The 24,620-nt window shown below is 46.8% G+C and overlaps 1 protein-coding gene across 1 annotated transcript in view; it reads right to left on the bottom strand.

Annotated features, from left to right (window-relative positions):
• Positions 1 to 9,814: 9,814 nt before the first annotated feature.
• ADAMTS3 (ADAM metallopeptidase with thrombospondin type 1 motif 3) overlaps positions 9,815 to 24,620 on the bottom strand; it is a 138,493-nt gene continuing 123,687 nt past the window's right edge. Inside the window, exon 22 of the mRNA XM_066632265.1 lies at positions 9,815 to 12,724. Within this exon, the coding sequence (XP_066488362.1) occupies positions 12,138 to 12,724 (587 nt within the window). The 3' untranslated portion in view covers positions 9,815 to 12,137. The remainder of the gene's footprint in view (positions 12,725 to 24,620) is intronic.

Genomic DNA, 24,620 nt, shown 5'->3' with positions numbered 1-24,620 from the left:
TAAGCAGGGTCAGGCCTGGTTAGTACTTGGATGGGAGACCGCCTGGGAATACCGGGTGCTGTAGGCTTATACCATGATCTCGGAAGCTAAGCAGGGTCAGGCCTGGTTAGTACTTGGATGGGAGACCGCCTGGGAATACCGGGTGCTGTAGGCTTATACCATGATCTCGGAAGCTAAGCAGGGTCAGGCCTGGTTAGTACTTGGATGGGAGACCGCCTGGGAATACCGGGTGCTGTAGGCTTATACCATGATCTCGGAAGCTAAGCAGGGTCAGGCCTGGTTAGTACTTGGATGGGAGACCGCCTGGGAATACCAGGTGCTGTAGGCTTATACCATGATCTCGGAAGCTAAGCAGGGTCAGGCCTGGTTAGTACTTGGATGGGAGACCGCCTGGGAATACCAGGTGCTGTAGGCTTATACCATAGTCTTTTGAGACTGAAGGTTGCCAACCATCAAGTAAACAGCAGTGCACCTAGCACTGGGCAAGCGGGGCAAATGCCCTGTGTGCGAAGTCCTATTCGCCAACATGGGGCTGCATGTTCCTACACCCCTCGCTGGTGCGGGGTCAAGTAGCCCCATAGCAGGTGCTGGGTCTTACCCTGGGCAAGGGGACCAAAGTCCCCTTACCGCGAAGAGAGCTCCAGCAGCCTTGTTGCCTGTGCTGGATATAGAACAGATGGTGGTGGCCATTTCAGTGCTACTGCATCCTGGCAGTTTGGTAAGGGTTTAGCAGTTAGGTACTGCCCGATTCCTCCCAACCTTTGAGCATTCATGCTTCGACAATGGGAGACTTTCACAGAAGGCTAAACTTTTGATTTTTTCAGAATGTAGGAACACGGGGGGGAAAGTCTGATCATTTCCTTTAGCCCCCCTTTCCAACAAGCCTTGTCTCTTCACATCACAAACAAACTCCTTCCCGGAACAAAAATATTCCCAGGTGCTGTTCAAAGTTCGGTTTAAACATTCTGTCTGATGTTCAAAGTTCCTTTGAAACTTCAGTCCCTGATTCTTTTTAGCAGCCAGTCATCCCTGGTAATCACAATTGCGTTTTCTTGCCCTTCAGGTCCCAGCCATCTCCTGGCAATAAAGGAGGGCAATAAAGGGCCCTGGCAACCATAAATAGAGAGATGAAGTATTATTCTGCCCACAGAAGCCCCTACGGGGAACTACAACCCATGTAAACAAAGCCTGCTTGAAAGCTTTTCATCAAAATTACAAAAAGAACTTGAACTTTTTGCCCAAGGGAGGGCACCAGGATGAGGTCTCTTGTTATCTGGTGTGCTCCCTGGGGCATTTGGTGGGCTGCTGTGAGATACAGGAAGCTGGACTAGATGGGCCTATGGCCTGAGCCAGTGGGGCTGTTCTTATGTTCTTAACTACAATTCCCAGGAAGCCTTGCAGGTCTCTTGTTGTCTGGTGTGCTCCCTGGAGCATTTGGTGGGCCGCTGTGAGATCCAGGAAGCTGGACTAGATGGGCCTATGGCCTGATCCAGTGGGGCTGTTCTTATGTTCTTAACTACAATTCCCAGGAAGCCTTGCAGGTCTCTTGTTATCAGGTGTGCTCCCTGGGGCATTTGGTGGGCCGCTGTGAGATGCAGGAAGCTGGACTAGATGGGCCTATGGCCTGATCCAGTGGGGCTGTTCTTACGTTCTTAACTCTTCTGGAGAGTGTGTGTTGAGTCTGTATGTCATTAAATGTACTTGTTAACTGGCACAGGAAGACACCTAGAGATTATTCCTGGACCTAGACCTAGAGCAGTGATTTTCAACCTTTTTCATCTTGCGGCACACTGGCAAGGCACTAAAATGGTCAAGGCACACCATCGGCTTTTTGACTATTGACAAGGCACACTGTGCTGTCAATGGGGGCTCACATCCCCCACTGGTCCTATTGATAAATGATCGTCTCCCAAATTCCCACGGCACACCTGGGGACCATTCATGGCACACCAGTGTGCCACGGCACAGTGGTTGAAAATGACTGAGCTAGAGATTAGCCAGAGTTTGGATTCATGGTGCCTGCTGGGGGGGGGGGCAGAAGTGACATCATTAAGAAGAAAGTGTCATCGTTGCGTAGATGATGGACAGAAATAAGCACTTTGTTCTCACACAGTGCGTGCAACAGTCAGGCAATTGTGGTTTACGTTACAGTGGTCTCCACGCACAGGCCTGGCTACTGGATCAGGTTGGATGATTGTGTGTGATGCATCCATTTGTGCATGTAATTTCCCCCTACAGCTGGGGGACACCGAGAAGCATTGCACAACTTATCCACACATGGCAGCAGCGCTTGTAGGTCTAGAACTGACAACATGGACTGAATAATTTGCTGCATGACTAGAAAACATATCCCCCCCCATGAAGTATTCACCATGTGTTGGTGCACAGTGCTGTAAGGTAATGTTGAAAGGGAAGAGAGGTTCAGGAACCCTTCATCAGCATCTTGTACCGAAAGGGGGCAATATTACTAGTTAGCTAGCTGGAGGGGTTACCTATCTTCTCTCTCTCTCTCTCTCTCTGCTCAGCTAGACAGACATGTCCTCTCTCCCTCTCCAATCCAATTATGTAATTCCTTCAATAAAATGTTTCCTTTCCGTATTAGTGATCTCCTTAACGGAGGTCTCCTGTGCAAACACTGTGTAAACCAGCTGTGCCAACAGATAATTCAACTGATTTTCCCGTCCACTAAGCATTCAATATATTTCATGCCATTTTTCAAATCCATTATTCAGTCCTTTCCCACTGTTTCCAGGTCTGTGAGCATCTAATCTCCTGAAAATAAAGATGTGATGTGGACCACCAAGCGTTCATTTGTAGATTCATACTTTGATTTTCTTTAACAAATGCCTTAGCTGGGTGGCAGATTCCGAGAAGTTAGTGCTGCAGGGTGCAGCTGAGAGTGATGGAGTTGAAGGGACATGTTCTCAGGACACTTGGGCTAATTATAAGTGCCAACTGTCCCAGTTTCCTGGTACCTGTTCCTCATAGAACACTTTCTGAATTCTGCATGTTGACTAGTATTTTGGGATGCTTTTAGAAAAGCTTGTCAGTGAGTGCTCTAATACCCCCTTAAGACCGCATAATTCCCCCTTAATACCCCTTAATTAATACCGAATACCCTCTGTGGACTTCTTAATACCCCCAAGGACCCCTTAATTTCACTTAATACCATCTGAGGACCACTTAATGCCCCATAAAAGCTCCTGAATACCAATTAAGGATCTTAGGGCATATTAATACCATCTGAGGACCACTTAATGCCCCATAAAAGCTCCTGAATACCAATTAAGGATCTTAGAGCATATTAAGGGGTCTTAATATGAAAGACTCCTTCAGGGGTATTTAGGGATATTAAATTGTCCTTAGGGGTCCAAATGGGGTATTAGTGTCTTTAGGAGGTATGAAGAGGTCCTTAGGGGTATGAAGGAGTTTTTATTGAATATTAAGGGATCCTTAAGGGATCCTTAATATTAATATTAAGGGAATATTAAGGGGTCCATAAGCGGTATTAAGAAAGTATTAAGGGGTCCATAGTAGTTTCCTGATATTCGGTTCCTGATGTTTTAAGGTCTCTACAAGGTAATTCGGTGACTGAGGCCAGCAAAATAATGACTCTAGTGTGAATGCATGTAAATAGACTCAAAATGTCAAGGAATGTGCCCTAGTCACTAAGCTTGATTGGCGAGGCGAGTCACAAGTCACTGACCCCTCGGCTCACAAGTCATGGTGTGTGCTCCCCACAACTTGACTTGAAAAAATTTCAAGTCCTTTGAGTCATGAGTCTGAGTTGTCACGAGTCACGAGTCCTTGAGCAAAAATGCACCAAAAGGAAAGTGGTGGTGGGGTGTGTAATTAAGCAAGAGCACACACAAGAGATAAGTACTCAAGTCATTTCAAGTCTAGGCTCTTTTTTTTCCAAGTCACTGACCAGTAGTCGAGTCAGGGTCAGTGACGTCCATGACTTGAGTCATCTCAAGTTGTCAAAAACAGTCGCTTTGCGCGAGTTGAGCCAGCCGGAGTCGAGTGTCCATCCCTGCAAAATGCTAGCACATTTCATCCTTTATATCCCAACTCTCCCTTTGAGGTCAAAGTGCTTGAAGTGCCATGCTGGCATTCAATAAAAATGGACTGACAGCTCAGTCCTACCTAATTCTGCACTTGGTCTTGCAAAGGCACCAGCATGGTGTCTGCTGCATCCTACTGGGAATTTTGGCCTCTGGTGGCCTCCTTGGGGGAAAATTTGTTCCCTTCCCCTGGATTAAGCCCCTGCTGGCTTGGTGGGACAATTTAGATGTTTGCCAGTGATATCGCTGGTGCAAATCTGTGTTGGTGGACTGGGTCTGGTAAGCGGTTTAGGGTTTGACTGGTGCTGCTGCCACCAAATCTGCCACCCACCTAGTCCCTATTTGCCTGTCTCCCTGTTCTATCGAACTCCTGCCCTGTTCCACCCTTTCCCTGCCTCCGCCTGCCCCCTGCATGATCCTACCTGGGAAGGTGGGTGTCCTGCGGCCACCGTCATGTGGAATTGGCTGCTCAACGTTACCATCAGCCTTTGGTGATGATCAGAAAGCTTGTTATGCCGTTAGACACTCATTCCAGTGGAGAGACGCACCTTCAGGATTGGGCTGTGAGACCTTCCCCTTCCTCCTTTTATAGCAACAAGGCTAACATTTCAGTGCAGAAGACTTTGCCTTGCTCTTGAAGAGGCTTAAGTACAGGAAGCTCATGGGCACCGATAGAGCCCATTGTGGAGAGATGACAGAGGGGCTGAGAAATACCGATAAAGAAGGTGCTTTGTAAAGCCGCATTCAGAGGCTTGAGTGTTTCATTGATTTCTCTGCTCAAGGCTGCGGGCAGGTTGTTAGAAGACCTTTCAGCTGTGAAGATATTTCTCATTTTGACGCAGGGAGTTTTCTATCCCCCAACCCTGCTAGCCTGTGTGTTTTGCCGGAGTTGGCTGTCTGGCAACTGACCTGGTGAATGCAAGGGTGGTAGGGCGTGCTGGAGGCCCTTGTCCACCACTGAGGCCGTACTGCTGCGACTGTTCCCTACCACTGGCTGAAAGTTTGGGGTCCCTGGGTGTAGCGGGTGATTGCGGGAGGGCAGGGGCAGGAAGAGATCACCAGCTTCTTCCCCAAGTGCCACTTTGCAATTCCCAGATGCCCCCCAACACCATTGGGATGGGGCATCTGGAATGGGTCAATTCCACCTGGGTATAAAGGAAGTTCATCCTTGTTCTCCCTGTTCCCCACTACCTCTTGGTCAGCCTTCTTACTGGATGTAATTAGTGGACGAAATGGAGAGCAGCACCAGCAGATTCTCTTCCTCCCTTGGTACCAGTTTGCCAACGCTCGCCATCCATTGCCTGATGAGTCACCCAGGGCCTGATGGGAAGGCTTAGCAGAAGGCAGTGAGGATCAGACAACCGCAGTGGGCACAGGTTCCTGGAACAGCTTCATGTTTCTACTCTTAACCAAAGTGACAGTAAAGAAACAGGACCGTCACCTGTGCATCCATAGCTTTCCAAGCATGGGGGAATTGCCCCATTTGGGGTCCCTCACAGGCCTTTTGCCGCAGGGCCTCCAACAGTTGGAGCCAACATAGAAAAAGCATGGTGTGAATTCTCACTGCCTTGACCTAACTTGATCTAGGGAGCCATCACAATTGGGCAGCCTTGGACAGGGATGCTTCAAAGATGCACCCAAACCAGCGTTTCCCAAACAGTGGGTCGGGACCCACCAGTGGGTCACAACCTGATGGTTGGTGGGTCATGAAATTGAAATGGACAAGCTTGAAAGCTGACAAGGAAAACATATTGAGCCCTTTCAAAACTGCCTGTTTGTTTGCAAGTAGACATAAGAACAGCCCCACTGGATCAGGCCCATCTAGTCCAGCTTCCTGTATCTCACAGCGGCCCACCAAATGCCCCAGGGAGCACACCAGATAACAAGAGACCTGCAAGGCTTCCTGGGAATTGTAGTTAAGAACATAAGAACAGCCCCACTGGATCAGGCCATAGGCCCATCTAGTCCAGCTTCCTGTATCTCACAGCGGCCCACCAAATGCCCCAGGGAGCACACCAGATAACAAGAGACCTCATCCTGGTGCCCTCCCTTGCATCTGGCATTCTGACATAGCCCATTTCTAAAATCAGGAGGTTGTACATGCACATCATGGCTTGTAACCCACAATGGATTTTTCCTCCAGAAACTTGTCCAATCCCCTTTTAAAGGCGTCCAGGCCAGACGCCATCACTACATCCTGTGGCAAGGAGTTCCACAGACCAACCACACGCTGAGTAAAGAAATATTTTCTCTTGTCTGTTCTAACTCTCCCAACACTCAATTTTAGTAGATGTCCCCTGGTTCTGGTATTATGTGAGAGTGTAAAGAGCATCTCCCTATCCACTCTGTCCATCCCTTGCATAATTTAGGGCAGGGGTCGGCAACCTTAGACACTCAAAGAGCCATTTGGACCCATTTTCCAGAGGAAGAAAAACCTCAGGAGCCACAAAACCCTTTTGATGTCTAAAATGAAGATAATACTGCATATATAGTTTTTTTCCACCTTTATGCTCTTATAGGTCCCATTTTTATAATGCAGCTCCCTCTTGTAGCTTTTAGTTAGTTTTGTCATACATTCTTATCCTGTTTTCAGACGCCTGGTCCTCTATGGTGTTTTGCCCAATTCCAAGGCCATTCTCTGCCTGGAGAATTATACCCACTTTAAGCAAATTAGCTCCCCTTCTTTCCCCCAACAAATGACCCTGGTTCTGCCCTGCAGTCCTGCTGGACCCCACCTCCAGGGTAGCTCGCCTGTTCAACCTGCAGAGGTCCTCTCTCCTGCCAGCAGCCTCCTGCCACTACAGCAGACCCTTGGTCCTCAGCAGGTCTTGGGCACAGCAGCCACACACCAAACTCCAGTGTCTCCCGCAGTCCATTAGTCACAAAGTCAGTCAGAGCATCCAGGGCAGAGTCCAAAGTCAATAAGCCAAGTCATAGTCCAGGATCAGATTCCAAAGTAAGTCAGTCAAATCAGTCAGAACATCCAAGTCAAAGTCAATAAGCCAAGTCAGTCAGGTCTCCTCTCCAACCTGCACTCCTTCTCCAACCCACACCCCCTTCCTCAGGTGCTCCTTATATCCCTGAGGGCCCTATTGCCTTCAAGTGGCTGCAGCTGTGCAGCACACTCTGCTGGATGCCCAGGCCTTACCCTTAAAGGGGCCACTGCTGACACCACATCTAGCTCCTCACCAGGTCTTCCAGGATTCCAATACATATGACATCTGCTTATCTTACATGGATACTAAAGAACTCCCCCCACCTTCCAGAGGCACCCTGCTGGAAGGAAAAAAGGACACAGACTCCAGAGGTGGGGAAGAGAAGAAGGGGGGGCAGCCATAGGCCAGCTTCTGCCCTGCCTGCCTGCCTGCCTCCCTCACTCAGGCTGCAACCCTCTCCACACTATCCTGGGAGTAAGCCCCATTGGCTTAAATGTCAAACAGACCTGGGGGGGAAGGGGGGGAACCACAGGCCAGCTTCTGCCCTGCCTGCCTGCCTGCCTGCCTGCCCTCACTCAGGCTGCAACCTTCTCCACACTATCCTGGGAGTAAGCCCCATTGACTACAATGGGACTTCTGAGCAGACAAGTTGGTTGGAGCTCTCAGGCTGCAGTCCTCTCCACACTTTCCTGGGAGGAAGCCTCACTGACTACTTGTGAGTAGACCTGCATAGGAGGGGGCTGAGGCTGCAGCCCTCCACACCTTCCTGAGAGGAAGCCCCACTGACTACAGTGGGGCTTACTTGTGAGTAGACCTGCACAGGAGGAGGCTGAGGATACAGCCCTCCACACCTTCCTGGGAGTAGCCCAGGGACTACATCAGGGCTTACTCTGGAACAGACCTGGAACAGATGGGCTCCCACTCACCCGTCCTTGCGCTTGGCCTTGAGCAGGCTTCAAGGCTGCCATCCCAGGCACCCTTTCCTGGGAGTAAGCTTCATCCCCTGTAATGGGGCTTACAACTGAGTAGACACGCATAGGAGCAGGCTCCACGGCTGCAATCCCAGGCACCCTTTCCTGGGAGCAAGCTTCATCTGCTGTAATGGGGCTTACTACTGAGTAGACACACAGGATGTCTCCTCTGCTGTGGAGGAAAAGCCTCTCCTTGCACTGAGTGGGGACCTGCTCAGGGAAAGGCGGGCTGCAAGGGCTTGCAATGGCTGAGGAGGAAGGCGGCTCAGGATTGGCTGGTGGTCAGCCAGTGAAGGGCCCTGAGCCATTCCAACTGAAAAAGCCAGGAGCCTGCTGGATGCTGATTGGCTGAGCCTGCTGGAGAGTTGGGGAAGGGAAAAACAGGGACCTTAAGCCTGCAGAGCGGCAAAATTGAAAAGGGAAACCAATGCGGGGCAGATGGGGGTGGAGGGAGAGGAGGGCAGTGAGCTCAGGGGGCGGAGGGAAGCAGCCTGCCCCCCCAGCACAGGTGCCTCCTGTTACCCCCTTTGCCACTTTCACCTGGAGGAGCCGCAGCAGACAGCTGAAAGAGCCACAAGCGGCTCTAGAAACGCAGGTTGCCGACCCCTGATTTAGGGGATAGACGACTTTGCCTCAGTGCACTTCGAAAGGGAGGTTGAGAAAAAAGCAATACCACCAGAATGGTCCGTCAGATGAATGCAGGTGGGAGCAAAACAGAGGCAAAGGCAGGGAGGCGTTTTGCTTCCAGCTCCCGGAATGGCTCCAAAGGGGAGGGGGAAGGGCTGTTTGCATGCCAGCGTGAGGCTCCCTGCAAAACTTAGTGCTTTGCACCCCCTCTAGCTATGCCCTTGCTTGCCTCTTCACTTGGGCTCCGCTGGTTAACATAGGATGCAGTGGAGGCTGCAGGCCGGCCGAGGACAGGATTGGGCTGTGTAAGCAGCAGGACCAGATTGTACGCAATAGTGCACCAGATCACGCATGCAATGTAGTCATCACACATCAAGTTGGCTATGCTCTACTCCCATCATGTCAAAGGTATCACGCTGAGAACTGTAATGTGCTTGCATTTGCCCCCACACACACACATGGCAGTCCTAAACATTCTCCTATAGAAGTGGGCGCCTAGCTACAGGTGACATCTGTCACATCAAAAGTAGCCACATGTAGTCCAAGCTCTGAATATTGCGCATTCTGAAACTCCCCTGCAGGCAGGTATGGGAAGGGGCTGGCTTTGATGGCAGCTGCAAAATCCAAACCTTCTTCCTGATCCCATGTCCCATGTCCCAGTCCAATTTTGCTGGTGTAGTTCCAAGTAGACTCTTCTGCACCTTGGAGGTTTACCCCTGGATAAAAGAACATATGTGTCCTTACCCAGGGGATACATCTGGGACCCCCCTCCCCCCCCCCGCCAGGATGCAATCCAAGCCGTTTTGGTGCCATTGCATCGGTGCTGGGAGGAGAACAATAGGATTGAACTGTGATTGTCCTTGCCCCAGCGATTGTCCTTGTCCCAAGTCCTCCTGAGCGTTAGCCACAAAAGGGCTAAGCAAAGATAAAAATGGCCTGAGAGAAGGGGCCGGCTTCCCTGTATGTTGGGCCACACTCCTGTCTATCTCAGCTATCAGAGGTGTGACTTACACATGGTTGCCTTTTGCATGATAACTAGGAGGCCCATATGCTACAGATATATATATCTCTCTCTCGCACGCACACACACTTTAAATGTAACTTTTCTCCTTTATACCGAGGAACGAAACCACTCTTTTTGGCGTAAATATTTAGTACATATAACACTGGCATGGAAAATGACAAGAATGAACTTTTAATAAATAGTTTCACTTTTCATTCCTATATACAAGTACTTTACAGCAAAACCCGAGAGAGAGAGAGAGAGAGAGAGAGAGAGAGAGAGAGAGAGAGAGAGAGAGAGAGCTTGCCTGAAAGAAGTGGCAAACAAGTTGGATAGGGAGCTAAACTGCCGGCAATTTATGATCATCGGATGCATGTGGCTGTGGAGTTGTTGAGAACACCATGAGAAATGAAATCTCTCTCACCTTAGGATCAATTTAAAAACCAAAGTTAATTTTCGGCCCTTGCCACAACCACATCTTACTAGCAGGTGTGTACTTGGAAATGCTCTTTGGCTTGACAAATGATAGTCGAGCCTCTCAGCCACAAAAAATTTTGCCTTCTTCTCATGAACATTACAGTATTTTGACTACTGACAAAGGGGGGGGGGGGCAATACAGCAGAAGGTTCTCGTGCACAAACTCACTGAAAAGGATGGAAACTGCACATGCGCACTGATGTGCTCTTGCACAAACCCAGTTCCTTATCTGAGCATATGTAGCTGCCTGATGTACTGGGTCAGACCGTTGAGCCCAGTGTTGTCAATTCTGAGGGCTCGTGGCTCTCCCGGAAATGACAGAGGTACTGCCCAATTGTGCTGTCAGGGATCCTTTAACCCTTTACTTGCAAAGTGCTGTCACCAATTCCATTGGGATTCCACTTTTCTCCCCTGAAACCTAAGGCAATAGACATGGGGGGTTTCCAGACAGTCTCCAGACCTGCTTAGCCTTCACAAGGGCGCTGTAACAAGGCAGTCTTCTGACTGCGCCTGGAAGCCATGTGCTCTGTTCATGCACAACTCTCAACAGGGGTGTTCCCCGATAGGTCCCAGCGAGGTATGCGCATGCTTAGCTTCCTCATCTTTTACGCAGCTTCTTAGGCTGTTTACACTCACAGCTTTATTGGTGCTGTACGGTGGTGATGAATGCAACCTACCGGTAATGAAGTCCCCTGCGGTGGTGCTGTTGAAGTAGGCAGCCGGCACATCCCCTGAATAGCTGACCCTGTGGACTGCGCTGGTACAGGCAAAAGAAGAAGGCACTGCTAATCTAGAGCTCAGCAAAGCCCCATTAAGGATAGGCTGGAGCATTAGCTTGGATGATTTCCGCAGAGGCACAGAGAGTCAGTTTTCCCTGGTCAGTCTGAACATTTCAGCTACTCGACTTAAGTTGTCCTAAGGGGTGCATTTTACATAGGTAGTCTCATTTCCCAAGCTGAGCATCACACAGCTGAGATTAAATCCAAATGGCCTCGGAAGGAAAACGTGGAAGATTTCCTTTTACTAAAATACTATTCCTTGGGATGCAAGAGCTGTCAGGAAATCTTCCACCTGCATCTGGGGGCTTTTGACTCCCCCCCCACTCCCTCCTGTAGCTGCCTGTGCCCCATGCAAAGCAACTTCAGAAAATAGGAGGTACTTTGGAGTGGCTCTGAAGAAGCGCAAGGAACTGTGGTTGGACCAGGAGATCCAGAAAGCCCCAGTGCATCTGATCCCAGGCATCAAAGGGCCTTGATGGAACTCTTTGGATTTCAGGCAATGGAGACGTTCATGGAATGTTAATAAGGCAGACTGAAGAGCAGGCACCAAAACATGATCCTGAAGTGTGATGTCTGTAAACAAATGGAGCAACACAAAACTCTGAAAAATAATACTGTTTCCCCCCCCCCTTATATACACTATGTACACCACAGCTGCAAATCTGAATCTAATTAAATCATTTGTTTCATAGAGATAAATTAGCAATACAATTCTTATGGACTCTCTTGTTCCACAGTAAAAAATATTTCATAGAAGTGTAAACTTTGGGACCTCTGGCTGCCATCCTCCTCTTCCGCCCAGGAAACAAAAAAATCAATTTGTTGTATTTCTGTATTTTTTTAATCAATATCTTTACTTGAACAGCAGCTGATGTGCAACACAGATCTCTGGGCAACGGAAAACTGTCTGTACTAGTGGCTGTCTGCTGGTATTCATTTGCATCTTTTTAGATTGTGAGCCCTTTTGGGACAGGGAGCCTTTTAATTATTTGATTTTTCTCTGTAAACCGCTTTGTGAACTTTTAGTTGAAAAGCGGTATATAAATACTGTTAATAATAATAATAATAATAATAATTCGTTCAACTCCTTGCATGTAGCTTTGGTGCTTTGAAGCAACCAAGGGGACCAGATAATGGGAGAGGAAGAGGAGGATGGAAGCCACAGGAAAGTGAACCAGCACTTTCTCTCCTTGCCACTTGTTGACCTGGTGCCTGAAGCACAGTCCCGAGACAAATGCTCCACTTTTGGGTACTCCCCCGCCCCCATTTGGATCTATTTCTCATCTCTCCACAGTGGAAGATCCTGGAGATGGCTGCCTCTCCACTTGCTTTGTGGTTTTCCTTGAGGTTCTGTGTGGGGAAGGAACACCAGTCGAAGAATTGCCAACCGCCACCAGAGGACCAATCTCTAACAAAGCCGACGAATTCTGATTCGTAAGACGCCCACTTTCAGTAGGTGGCTGGTATGGCATGACGATTGGCCCAAAAAGCTTATTTCTTGCATGGTTCTGAACTCTTCTCTGGGATGGGTCAGCTACCCTGGCCCGACTGTAAGAGTGAGAAATGCGTCCATGTGTGTCTTCTCCCTGAGAGGTCATCCTTCCAAAAGAACCCCGTCTCTCTGTTGTGGACTCAAAGCGAGGAGGGACTAAGGAAGTTGGAGTGGCCAAAGTCTTAGACGCGTCAGCGGGGTTGATCACCACATCCTCTTCGGTTTCTGCCGCGTCGTGAAAGAAAGGGGGTGGAAGTGTGCCGCTATGCTTGCTGCAGGATTCACAGCACAACTTTTTGTAGCCTGGGATGGAGCAATACCGGGCAAGCACCTCCATCTGGCAGAAGATAGACTTGTCCCCCAGGCAAGGTTCATCTGGAAGACAAAAAACCAATATGAGCTAAGGTGGCATTTTGTTGAGAAACATGGGACTACTCCGAAGGAATCTGATTCTGTATGGCTCAGTTGCCCACCAGTATATGGTCCTTAGACCATATCTTAGAACTAATCTCTTAGACTTAGAACTAATCTCTAAGCAGGGTTGACCAACCTGTAGAATGTGTACCACCGGTGGCACGCAGACACTTTCAAATGTCACATACAGTAGAACCAATCCCCCCATTGCCAACCTGGGCAAATCCTCCATGCCTGAACGGTTGAACTGGCTCAGTGCAAAGGCTGAGTCACTGAGATGGGGATAGTACAAGCTGGTTCACCTTGAGTCACCTGTGTGCAAAGCATGCTGGGACACTACCTCCCTGGCCTGGCATTTGGCATGGTGGCTCAAAGTACATGTCCAGTCATTGCTAGAGGTAATGCCACAAAATTGTTTATGTTCCATTTATGAGAGAGGTGCAAGTAGTCTCTCCTTCCTGTAAGGTGCATTACACAGGAACCCACTCAGGTCCACTGGTCCTTCTAGCTCAATATTGCTTACATGGACCACCAGCAGCTCTCCAGGATTTCAGACAAGGTTGTTTTCCAGCCATATTGTCCACAGCAGGGATTGAACCTTAGGCCTCCTGCATAGAAACCGAGTGCTCTAAGCACTGAGTTGTAACTCCTCCTGGAGGCAGCAGGGGGTGAAGCTTTGCTGAGAACTGGAGCTTAGCCCTTCCCTGGAAGTTCCCTGTAGTTCCTTCTAGAAGGCCATGTGTTTCTAGTGAGGTGCTTGAGGGTTAACCTTCATGTTTTCTAAAGTTCAAGTGCTCTAAATGAATATCTTGGGAGGACTGGCTCCTGATCTGCTGATTAAAGATGCATTAAAAATCCCATCTGAACGTACTTTTGTTCTTCTGGAAAAGCAGTTTACTCTGCTTGTTGTTGTTGAGCCCATTAGAGACCTATTTCAGAGTTGAGTACAGACGCTCCCCTACTTAAGGTTAGGTTCCAGAGGTCTGTTTGTAAGTTGTTTTGTTCTTTAAGTTCCACACCGCTATTATTGGGAGTGAACATGTTATGAAATATGAAAAAAAAAAATGTCTTTATGGCACACCAACAGCACTGTGTGGTTTTATCTTGGAGAAGGGAACTGACAAATCTGCTGGAATAAGACAGGGAAAGTTTGGAAATGGGTGCTGACTCCATCTATGATTGGACGGCCAGGCAGGCTTGCATCTTGGAAGTTTTTAAGAACATTCAGCTTAAGAACTTCCAAGATGCAAGCATGTCTGGCTGTAGTGATGGAAGGTGGCAGAATGACCAGGGTAATATGCCATTAGGGCAAATGCTTAAAAAGCTTAAAAGCCACATTATTTTCATTTAGGGGAAAGCTTAAAAACTAAAAAGCTAGCTGGCAAAGCTGAATTGGCAGCTCTGCTAAATGTCAAGGTTGCTTCTTGGCAAGAGATAAATTTTAGAACAACAACACATATTTTAGTTAGATAAAGACAAGGCCTATTCCCTTTTGAAAGTAAGGAGGAGGCGAGAAGATAACAGGAAGAAATAGAAAATACCAGGGGAAACTTCTACCTTTGAAGACTCTCTGTTTGAATAGCAAACTAAAACAGATAACAAGGAGCTTCTGTGAAGTGCAGGCACATTTGTGTTCAGACCAACCACCTGGGTCTGACTCACTGCAAGAGGAACACATCTTTTATCATTGTCCTTCCTGCAAACTGGCAACTTCCCCTCCACTCTGCTTGAGCTATTTCAAAGTCCAGTTCCACCAAGAAAGTCACCTCAAAATTTGCACCCGGGCAGCTTCCTGCAAGACAGGCTTTAAAACAGCAATTTTCAACCAGTGCGCAGCGTCATGTGGGTAGGCCCGTAGCCAGGATTCTAGAGGTGGGGGGGGGGGCAACAATTTTTTCAGGGGGGGGCAGTTAGGTATCTATACTGGTGTGCAAAAAGAAGGATAAGAATGGAGAAAAATCAAAGACCCATAACTAACCCAAATTTCATTAGGAGGAAATATTTTGGGTTTTTGTTTTTGTTTTTGTTTTTTGAAAGATGCATTCATTATCTGTAAAGCAATCTAACAATGATCTGCATAGAATAAATACATCTCTGTATGCAATGTAAAATCTATTTGTCTACATAGAAATAACGTGCAACTTGTCCTTTCATTTTGGACACCAGTGCAATACACAGACTTGCAACACTGCAAAAGTAAAACATATCACTATGATACAGGTAGCATTTACTTGTATTGAAAACCTTTCATTTGCTGATGACAAAAGTAAATTTACTTTACCCAAAAGCAAGAGGAAAGATATTGAAGTAAAATATAGCAGTGCCACGGAACATTAGTTTTTTACATTATTCATTACTTTTAAAAAGCAAGGTACAGAACATAAGAACATAAGAACAGCCCCACTGGATAAGGCCATAGGCCCATCTAGTCCAGCTTCCTGTATCTCACAGCGGCCCACCAAATGCCCCAGGGAGCACACCAGATAACAAGAGACCTCATCCTGGTGCCCTCCCTTGCATCTGGCATTCTGACATAACCCATTTCTAAAATCAGGAGGTTGCGCATACACATCATGGCTTGTACCCCGTAATGGATTTTTCCTCCAGAAACGTGTCCAATCCCCTTTTAAAGGCGTCTAGGCTAGACGCCAGCACCACATCCTGTGGCAAGGAGTTCCACAGACCAACCACATGCTGAGTAAAGAAATATTTTCTTTTGTCTGTCCTAACCCTCCCAACACTCAATTTTAGCGGATGTCCCCTGGTTCTGGTGTTATGTGAGAGTGTAAAGAGCATCTCTGTATCCACTCTGTCCATCCCCTGCATAATTTTGTATGTCTCAATCATGTCCCCCCGCAGGCGTCTCTTTTCTAGGCTGAAGAGGCCCAAACGCCGTAGCCTTTCCTCATAAGGAAGGTGCCCCAGCCCCGTAATCATCTTAGTCGCTGTCTTTTGCACCTTTTTTGAAGTCACTCATTTTTTGCACCAGAAGATTTGAAACTACCTAGTAGAGCTGAACTGAATAAGCTTAGAAGCTTTTCCACACTTAATTCTTGGTTCTCTTTCGCTCAAAAGCTAGGTATACTAAATTAGCCATTCTTGAGTGAGACACTGACAGTCTTTGAGGTCTGTTAATTCGTGTAAGCACTGAAAAGGTCGATTCACAAACTGCTGTGCTACATGCAAAAGTTCTTATTGCCGCTAACGTACTGTAACAATCTTCAGAGGCACCCCGGTGTTTGTATATTTCACTGAAGAAATTTCGGTTTTCAGTTTTGTTCTTCTCAAGGAAATGTTTTACTACTTTCATTTCTTCTTTACTTTGGAATGATAATATTGAAATTTTTTAGATAATTAAGCCTACCGTTTTCATCATCTAAATTTTCTGCTGCAATTATTGCCTGAAGAATCTCTTCGTTGTCGTGGAATCTTCTTTTCATTTCGGCTAGCACTACATCCAGAATTTCAAAAAAGTCAGAAGCATGCTTGTGGTGGGTGTCACTACATGATGCTCTGTTACCTGTCGTTTCAGACACCACATAATCATCAAGTAAGGAATTAAATTTCCTTTTCCTTGGCATTTTTACTTCTTCCTCTTTCGCCAGTTTTGATGTTTCCTGCAGAATTGATTTCAAAGTCTCACTGTTTCTTAAGTCTTCTAGTGAACTTTCTGTAGCTTGAATTAAGTTATAGGCCTGCTCCAAGGAAATGTCATGACTTTCGAGTCCCTTATCTACTGGAGAAAGAATTTCCAAAACATTTTTCATTACCACTAGACAAAATCTAAACTCTTGCTTCCGCATTATAAGATGACCGGTGCTAAGAACCACATCTTCCCCAGCAAATCCTTTTTCCATTATTTACTGATATTAGTTCAAGAGTTTCTGATATATGTTTGTATTCTTCAAAAATTGTCCTACACACCTGAAGATGTCCTGACCATCTCTGTTCCAGCAGACAAGAAAGAGCTTTGCCTTCATACTCAGCAGCTACTACCCCATGGGACAAAAAGTTGTATAATTCCACACATTGTTCAAAACATTCCCTCACCATTGGCACAACTTCAACTAAATGTAGCCTGTGGTTAAAACAATGGACATATGGAATTTCTTTCTTCCGTTTTTTTTTTAAATTAATGCCTGGACACCACCCTCCTTGCCACTCATAACTGATGCTCCATCATAACATTGGCTCAACAGATTGTTGGGATTTAAACCATACATTCGGAACGTATCTAAAGTTGTGTTTGTAAAAGTCTCAGCATCCAAAGCAGTTGTTGTCTCTAGGGATAGCTTGGATTTGTAAATTTCACCATCTTTAACATATCTAGTAGCAATTGCTATATTTTCTCTTCGATTTTTGTCTTTTGTTCCATCCTCCAAGACAGAAAAAAATGGGACATCTGCATTCTTTATGCCATTGGAAACTTCTTCTTGAATGAGATCAGTCATTACTTTAATTATTTCATTTTGAATTTCTGGGGATTGGTAAGTGGCATTCTTGGGAATTATTTTATAAGATTCAGCTAGTTTTGGGTCCTTTTTAAGAGTATATTTGAAAAGGTTTTTAAATAAACTTTCCTCCACATGTTCTTCAGTGTTGTATATTCCCCTCATTGGAAGCTCATTAGCTACAAGAAACTGAATGATTTCAACAATGCTTGAAATGTAGTACCTATGTTTTTCAAGCACATTGTCATTAATTAGAGTTGAAATAGATGTGTTTGAATCAGTTCTTTGGTTTCTTTCAGACCACATTAACATAGCCTGCAGGTGGGTCTCAGATGAAGCATGCTGGAAAAATCCTGATTTCGTTTCATCCAATGCAGCCTTCCAATTGCTAAATCCCTTTTTAATGTAAGCGTGCTCTTTAGTAAATGGAACAAATTGGCGACACGGATAGTAAAATGCAGCCTCTAGTTTTGAAGAATATTCCAACCACTTAAAATGTTGAAACCATTCTGATCTGAATGATCTGCCATCTTTGTTCTTTGGAAATTTACCAAGTTTAATTTGTTTAATAGGCTCTCCTACTCGTGCTAAATCATCAGGAGTCTTCTCATTAATTGCCTTACTGGTGCTAGCAGAAGCAATGATATCTCTGTCTCCACCCGTTGTTTCCAAAGTTTCTTGATTGCACGAATTTGAAGCTCGGTTTGTCCTGACAACAAAACGGTCCATGTTGGAAGATTTCAACACTAATTCTTTTGCACTCAGGTTCTTCAGAGTAAATGTCTGTTTATTTGGTGGTGTATATATCCAATACCCATGAAAAAAAAACTCTGAGATCTCTAGGAAAGATTCAAAATCTTAGAGGCCAGACCCTTGCTTTCCTCTTCCCCCTCCCAAAGAGAAAGGCCCTACCAGACCCAAACAGCAGAAATGGTCCATCCAAAATCTCCGAGGCAAGAGCCATGCTTTTCTTCCCCCCCCAAAGAGAAAGGCCCTATCAGACCCAAACAGCAAAAATGGTCCATCCAAAATCTGATGCCAGAGCCATGCTTTTCTCTCCCCCCCCCAAGGCCCTACCAGATCCAAACAGCAGAAATGGTCCATCCAAAATCTGCCTGCTCACCCCCAAATGATGCCAGAGTCACTCAGCTGCAGCCTCCAGGGTCCTGCAAAGTGCCTGCACAGCCACTCAGCTCCTAGGAAGGTGATCAAAAGCGCTGAGCACATTCCCTCCAGGCTTTTTCATGCCCGCCTTTCTGGTGTCCTGTGACTATCAGCAGGTAATAATAAACAATTCAGTTTTCCAAAGTTGAGATACCAAGACTGAAATATTTAGCTCTGATCTCCTTTCCATATAGAACACTAGCAAGCCGTGTCGCAGAACTTCCATTACCTCTACTTTTAATATGCAGAAAAAAAGACTTAGAACACAATCCTGACCCGCTGGTGCAAATCCCTTGCACCAGCCCAGGAATGTCACAGAAGTGTCGTAAAGCATGTTTGAGACTACTCTGGAGCAGGCCAGGCTGTCCCAAGGATGTTTCTCCCATTGTTGGATCTGGACCCGGGCTGGGTGAGTTTATGCTGGCTGGGACAGGCCGATGCAGGGGGGTGGAGAGGGTGGCAGGAGGGCATTCCGGGGTGAGGGTGGAGAAACTGGGAGGCAGTTTGGGACCAGGGGGTGGGATCGGCCATGGCCCCCTAGGCCACATCCTAACCTTCACTCTCGGCCCAGTTGGCCTAACCGGGCTACTCTGATTTGCATCAGTGAATATCCCCTTACTTGAAATTGCACTGAACCTGCACTGACACAGCACAGACCACTTGGCCTGCCTGTTCTAGCACAAGTTAGGAGTGGGCTGTTAGTTTTTTAAGAGCTGGCAATGACATTTTGGAAAAGTGAGATTCAGAGTAAATTTCAGGGTTCCTCTCAAGGTAAACACTTGAGAATTTTCAAGGAATTTTCACACTACTTTTGATAAGGCAGGTAAAACTTCTCAGAGAGTTCTGCACATTCCTAGTTTTTCTATACTGCCCTCCATGACTGTGGAAAGCATCAGATGGAATGTCTAGGGCAGTGATTTTGAGCCTTTTTCAGCTCACGGCACACTGACAAGGCACTAAAATGGTCAAGCCAGGTTTTTGAAAATTGACAAGTCACACCATGCTGCCAGTGGGGACTCACATCTCCCATTGGCCCTATTAATAAATGACCTTCCCCAAATTCCTGTGGCACACCTGTGAAGCACTCACGGCACACCAGTGTGCCATGGCACAATGGTTGAAAATGGCTGGTCTAGAGCAAAGGATTTTTTTAAATATTCCTTTTAATTCCCCCCCCCCCCACACACACACTTGCCTAATTCTTCTTCTAGTAAGATCTCTATGATAAATGGTTTTTTTGGAGGCAGCCACAGTCAACCCAGATAACCCAAGCTGCTGCAATCCTATGCACCATCTCCTAGGAGTAACATCTGAGCAAACAAATACAGGACTGTGCTGTTAACTACCTACAGGGATCCTAGCTCAGTCCTCAGTCTACCTCTGTGAACTGAATAGAACTTATCTCTAAGAGCAGGGGGTGGGGAATGATAAGAGTTGCAAAGCATCTTGAACACTAAAAAGGATTAGAGAAATACTACAACAAATAATTATTATATTAAGGCAAAGGAGAACATTAGTGACAGAATAGAGGAACTGCTTTGTCTTGCTATAATTGTGCCTGATATTAAACAAAACCAAGTCACCCCCCAAAACTTCTAAGAATCCTAACTCCCTTCCTGGACCTGAGTCCACACAGACCAAAAATTCAATCTAGCACAGCCCCGTTGGCCAAATCAGGTGTGATGATGGGAGATTCAGGATCAGAACTCCTGCCCTTTTTTTGAACAGTAAGTACAGCTCTGGTGTATGTTTGTGATGTCCTGGGGTTATCGCTCTGGAGGATTTAAAAAACAAACAAACAAAAAACCACACAATTATTTTGGGGCCATTCCCCTTCTCTGATTTGCCCTCCTCCAGAACAGATATTTGCCCCCAGGGGGGAAAATTTACAGGAAACCACTTAGCAGCTCTGAGCAGACAATTTGGTTTGGAAAATGGTAGTAATCAGTTGGATACATTGCCTCTGAATATGAAGGCTGAGGTATGCACTAGTAATCAGAGGTAGACACTACCTCTGAACATAAAGGCTGAGTTTCTGGCTTTGATGGGTACTCAATGCTGATCCTTGATGGATACATCCTCTATGAATGGATCCAACTGAAATGATTACTGCTAGTTCAACAGCCACCTTCAAAGAATGGCTGAGGATGGAAGGGAGACACAGAGGGTGCTGTACCTGTATTTCATAACATTCTCCTCCAGTGGTATAGCTAGAGGGGGTACAAAGCACTAAGCTTCGCAGGTGCCTGAATGTGTCATGCAAGCAGCCTTTCTCCATCCCCTTCAGAAACATTCCGGGCCGTGGGAGCAAAACAGAGGCATTCACCTCCATTTTGCTCTCACTGCCCAGAATGGCTGTGAAGGGGAGGGGCCGCTTGCGCAGCACATCCAGGTGCCTGCAAAACTTTGTGCTTTGCACCCCCTCTAGCTACGCCACTGTTCTCCCCAATCAGTTTGTAAACACCAAGGGTATATCCGTGCTAGGAATCAAGTTGTTCTCACTATTTCCTGACACCACAGGGCAGATGAGATGTAAATTAGAACCTTTGTGGCTCAAAGTTTACACTTGTAAACCACTATGCTACACCACTGATCAGGGCAAATTTGGACATTGCCTTTAAGGTAAAACATCTCTAAGCATTTCAAGATAAGTTAAATGACTATTGGTAATGATTACCAACTTTCTGCACTTCACATTTCTAGTACACACCTAAACAAACACAGCTACAGTTGAAACACAAATCTTTGCATTTAGTTGATGGTGGGTGGCCACAAATGGTTTCAGTTGGTTCATTTTGCCAATCACTGTACTTTAGTGTTCGTGTACTTAGGTTTTATCTAACATGTAGCAGAATGTGGTGACTGGATCTTAAGGCAAGAGAGTGAACTGGAAGAGGAATATGCTGTTTTTGACCTCTTCCTGATGTAAAACACTCTCTGCAAGTAAAAAGGAAAAAAAAAAAGCCCTCAAAACCCTAGCAGGTTAAGAAGAAAGATTTTAACCCAGCCTATTCCTTGATCTGCTAGTTTTCTACCTGCGAGGTGGTTTTTCTTACGTGTGATTTTTTTTTAATCAGGGGAGCATTACAATATTTCCACAACTGCAATCTAAAGTGATATAGTTCAGTGGTTCTCAAAGTGGTGGGTCATGACCCACCAGACTAGAAAGCACTTGTCCCTGGTCCCTTAAGGGGCAGGGAGGAGGGAAGGCGGTGACACGATCCCTAGGATCATGCCACTGCTGGGGACAGGGGGTTTTCACTGCTTCTGCTGGCCTCTGGGTTGTGCGTGTGTGTGTGTGTGTGTGTCTGTGTCTGTGTATGCAGGGAGCCCCATAGATGCCTCTGCAGGGCTCCCCAAACCTTAGAAAAGTTAAAAATAGTAGTTAAAAATAGAAACATTAAAAATGGAAAAGTCACAAAAGAAAATAGTCACAATAGAAAACCAGAAGTTGTTTCCGATCACTATTTTTAACTTTTCTAAGGCTTGGGGAGCCCCGCAGAGACCTCTGCAGGGTTCCCTGCATTCCCCCCTCCCCAGAAGCTGGCATATGTGGAAATAAGTGGAAAAAACCCCCACTGTGCCCGGCTTCAGTATGATCCAGGGGATTGCGTGTCTGCCTTTTCCGAGCTCCCTTTTAATTGAGTTCATTTCAAGGAGGTCCCAGACATCTGAAATCAATCAAGCAAACTGTAACAGTGCAAAGATTTGTTTTTCTTTGACGGGTCTACGTTTCGTCACACCGGTACCAACTCTGAGCTGTGTACTCACAGCTTTTTTGCTTTATAGGTGAACTGTGCATAACCCCGTCGCCCACTTCTGATCCAGCAGATGGGCCGAGAGGTCCTTTGGCCGCTTTCCACGGTAAACAAACTTGCCCTTCTTACATTTGGTTATCTGCTTCACAGTAGCTGAGGGAGGAAGATGCAAAGACAAAAAGAGCACTGGGCTTGCAAAGCTGTCTTGTTCGTTGCTGCGGGTACGGAGGGAACGGCCTCCTCTTGAGTCGGAGCCTGGCTCCGTCTAGCCCAGTGCTGTCCACACTGGCTGGCACGAGCTCTCCAGGAGCTCTACCTGGGGTTGAACCTGAAACCTCCAGCATGTGCGCTATCAGTGAGCAACGGCTCCCCTGCCTGTGAAGGCTTGCATGCAATCAGAAACTATTTTGGAGCACAAGGCATGCCCCTCTTCAGTAAAAAAGCTCTCTTCGTCTACTGGGAATGGACATAATTGATTAGAACTGTTTTTCTTCCCCAAGGGGCTCCATAGGTAGAAACCCACCATTCACAGAAAAAAAAAAACTTCAGTGTGGGCCACATCTTCTTATGAAAGACAAGTCTTTGCTTCCCTCTAGTGTCCAAATGGTTACAATACACTTCAACATTTGTATTTATTTTTAATTCAGGGTCTGTGGATGCCATCAATTATGATGGGATAACCCCTGTAGTTAGGGTCAGTTGAGGAGGCCCCATCCTCTGCCAGCTTCTATGGGCTCCAAGTTCCAGGACACAGAATTCTGTGCAGCAAAAGGGTTCCCAGAAAAACCTGCTTTTCAATTCAGGGAAAGCATCAAACCATTCAGGAAAATCAGCAGAACACAAGCAGATCAACTGAAAAAATGGGCATGTCTTACTTGGGAATTCCAGTTATGGGGAGAGGAAGGGAGCGACATTGCTGTGCACCCCACGGCAGGAAGGAATTTGTTTGGGAAGGGAATGTTTGTTTCCTTATCTCAGAGCTACATGACAGTTGCATTGGTGCTGGAAAGTTAGTTAGGATTGGAATGCTACCGTAGTCAAAGGGACTATCACTACACTGAGATAGTTTGGGTTGCCGTTCCAGGAATTACAGCCTCCTTAGCCCTCAGGTTTTTCTCGGGTAATGTTGAATTTCCACGTGATACCCTTAAAAGAGTACCAGACGATCGTAAGCAGCTCATGAAAGGTCTGTATTGTCTCTGGAACCAAAGTTTAGTTTAGCGGGGTATAATTATTTTTCCTGAAGAAAGATTATTTTAGTTGCTCTTAGAGAAGCAACGGTTGTAAAAAATAAAATAAAATGCACTGATCAAAGCCTGTTTGGGCAGAGACAACATGGGATGAAGCCAATCCTCCCCAACTAATGTTTCAGCTAGCTTGAGAGACAAGGACTCTTTTCACAATATCCTTAAATTCAGATCCTGAAAGATGATAGCAGCAGAAAGCACTGCTGGACACATGATGCTGTCCTCAACTGAGTTGGCCCAATCTAGCTTGGCACTGTCTTCACTGACCAGTAAGTGGCCCTCCAGGCAGAGTCGTTCCTAGATGGATGTGGGGCCCAGGACAAGTCAACCAGTCTGTGCCCCTGTCCCTCCATTATGGCCGTGTGTGCATGCAAGACTAAAATAAAAGTCTCAGAGGGGAGGAGTTGCACGTGGAGCCTGGCTACTCCACTTCTGGAAGGTGCTGCTGGCTCCACTGTCTTGCTGCCCTCTTTCATCTCCACCCTCATGGGGGAGATGGGGGGGTCCGTGACACTGGGTTCAGCTAGGCTGCCTCACTGCCAAAACTCCTGCTGCATATGGGAAGGAACGAGATGGCGTCTGCACCTCCCAGCATGCAAAATGAAGGTTTTGGCTCACTACTTCAGTTTCCGGGCATGGCACGTCAGAGCTCTTCAAAGGAGAAATGGCAACTCAGGAAAAAAAATGCACTCCAAGCGCAGGATCCAGTTTCCCCAATAGCCCTCCCCAAGAGGCAGGCCTGCCTTCAGGGTTTCAGGCCACACCTAGAGATGGTGCCAAGGACCTTGCAGGCATGCAAAGCAGAGGCCCTCCACTAAGCAATGTCTCCGTAACCCATGTTGAGATGTCTGTTCAAGAATGTCCTTCTCATTTGTTTTCTGGTTGGTTGGCAACCTTTAGTCTCAAAAGACTATGGTATAAGCCTGCAGCACCTGCTATTCCCAGGCGGTCTCCCATCCAAGTACTAACCAGGCCTGACCCTGCTTAGCTTCCGAGATCATGGTATAAGCCTACAGCACCCGGTATTCCCAAGCGGTCTCCCATCCAAGTACTAACCAGGCCTGACCCTGCTTAGCTTCCGAGATCATGGTATAAGCCTACAGCACCCGGTATTCCCAAGCGGTTTCCCATCCAAGTACTAACCAGGCCTGACCCTGCTTAGCTTCCGAGATCATGGTATAAGCCTACAGCCCCTGGTATTCCCAGGTGGTCTCCCATCCAAGTACTAACCAGGCCT

Source organism: Tiliqua scincoides, chromosome 6 (assembly GCF_035046505.1).
Source record: "Tiliqua scincoides isolate rTilSci1 chromosome 6, rTilSci1.hap2, whole genome shotgun sequence".
Taxonomy (NCBI): domain Eukaryota; kingdom Metazoa; phylum Chordata; class Lepidosauria; order Squamata; family Scincidae; genus Tiliqua; species Tiliqua scincoides.
The sequence above is the reverse complement of the archived record's forward strand: the minus strand, read 5'-3'. Positions and strand labels throughout refer to the sequence as shown.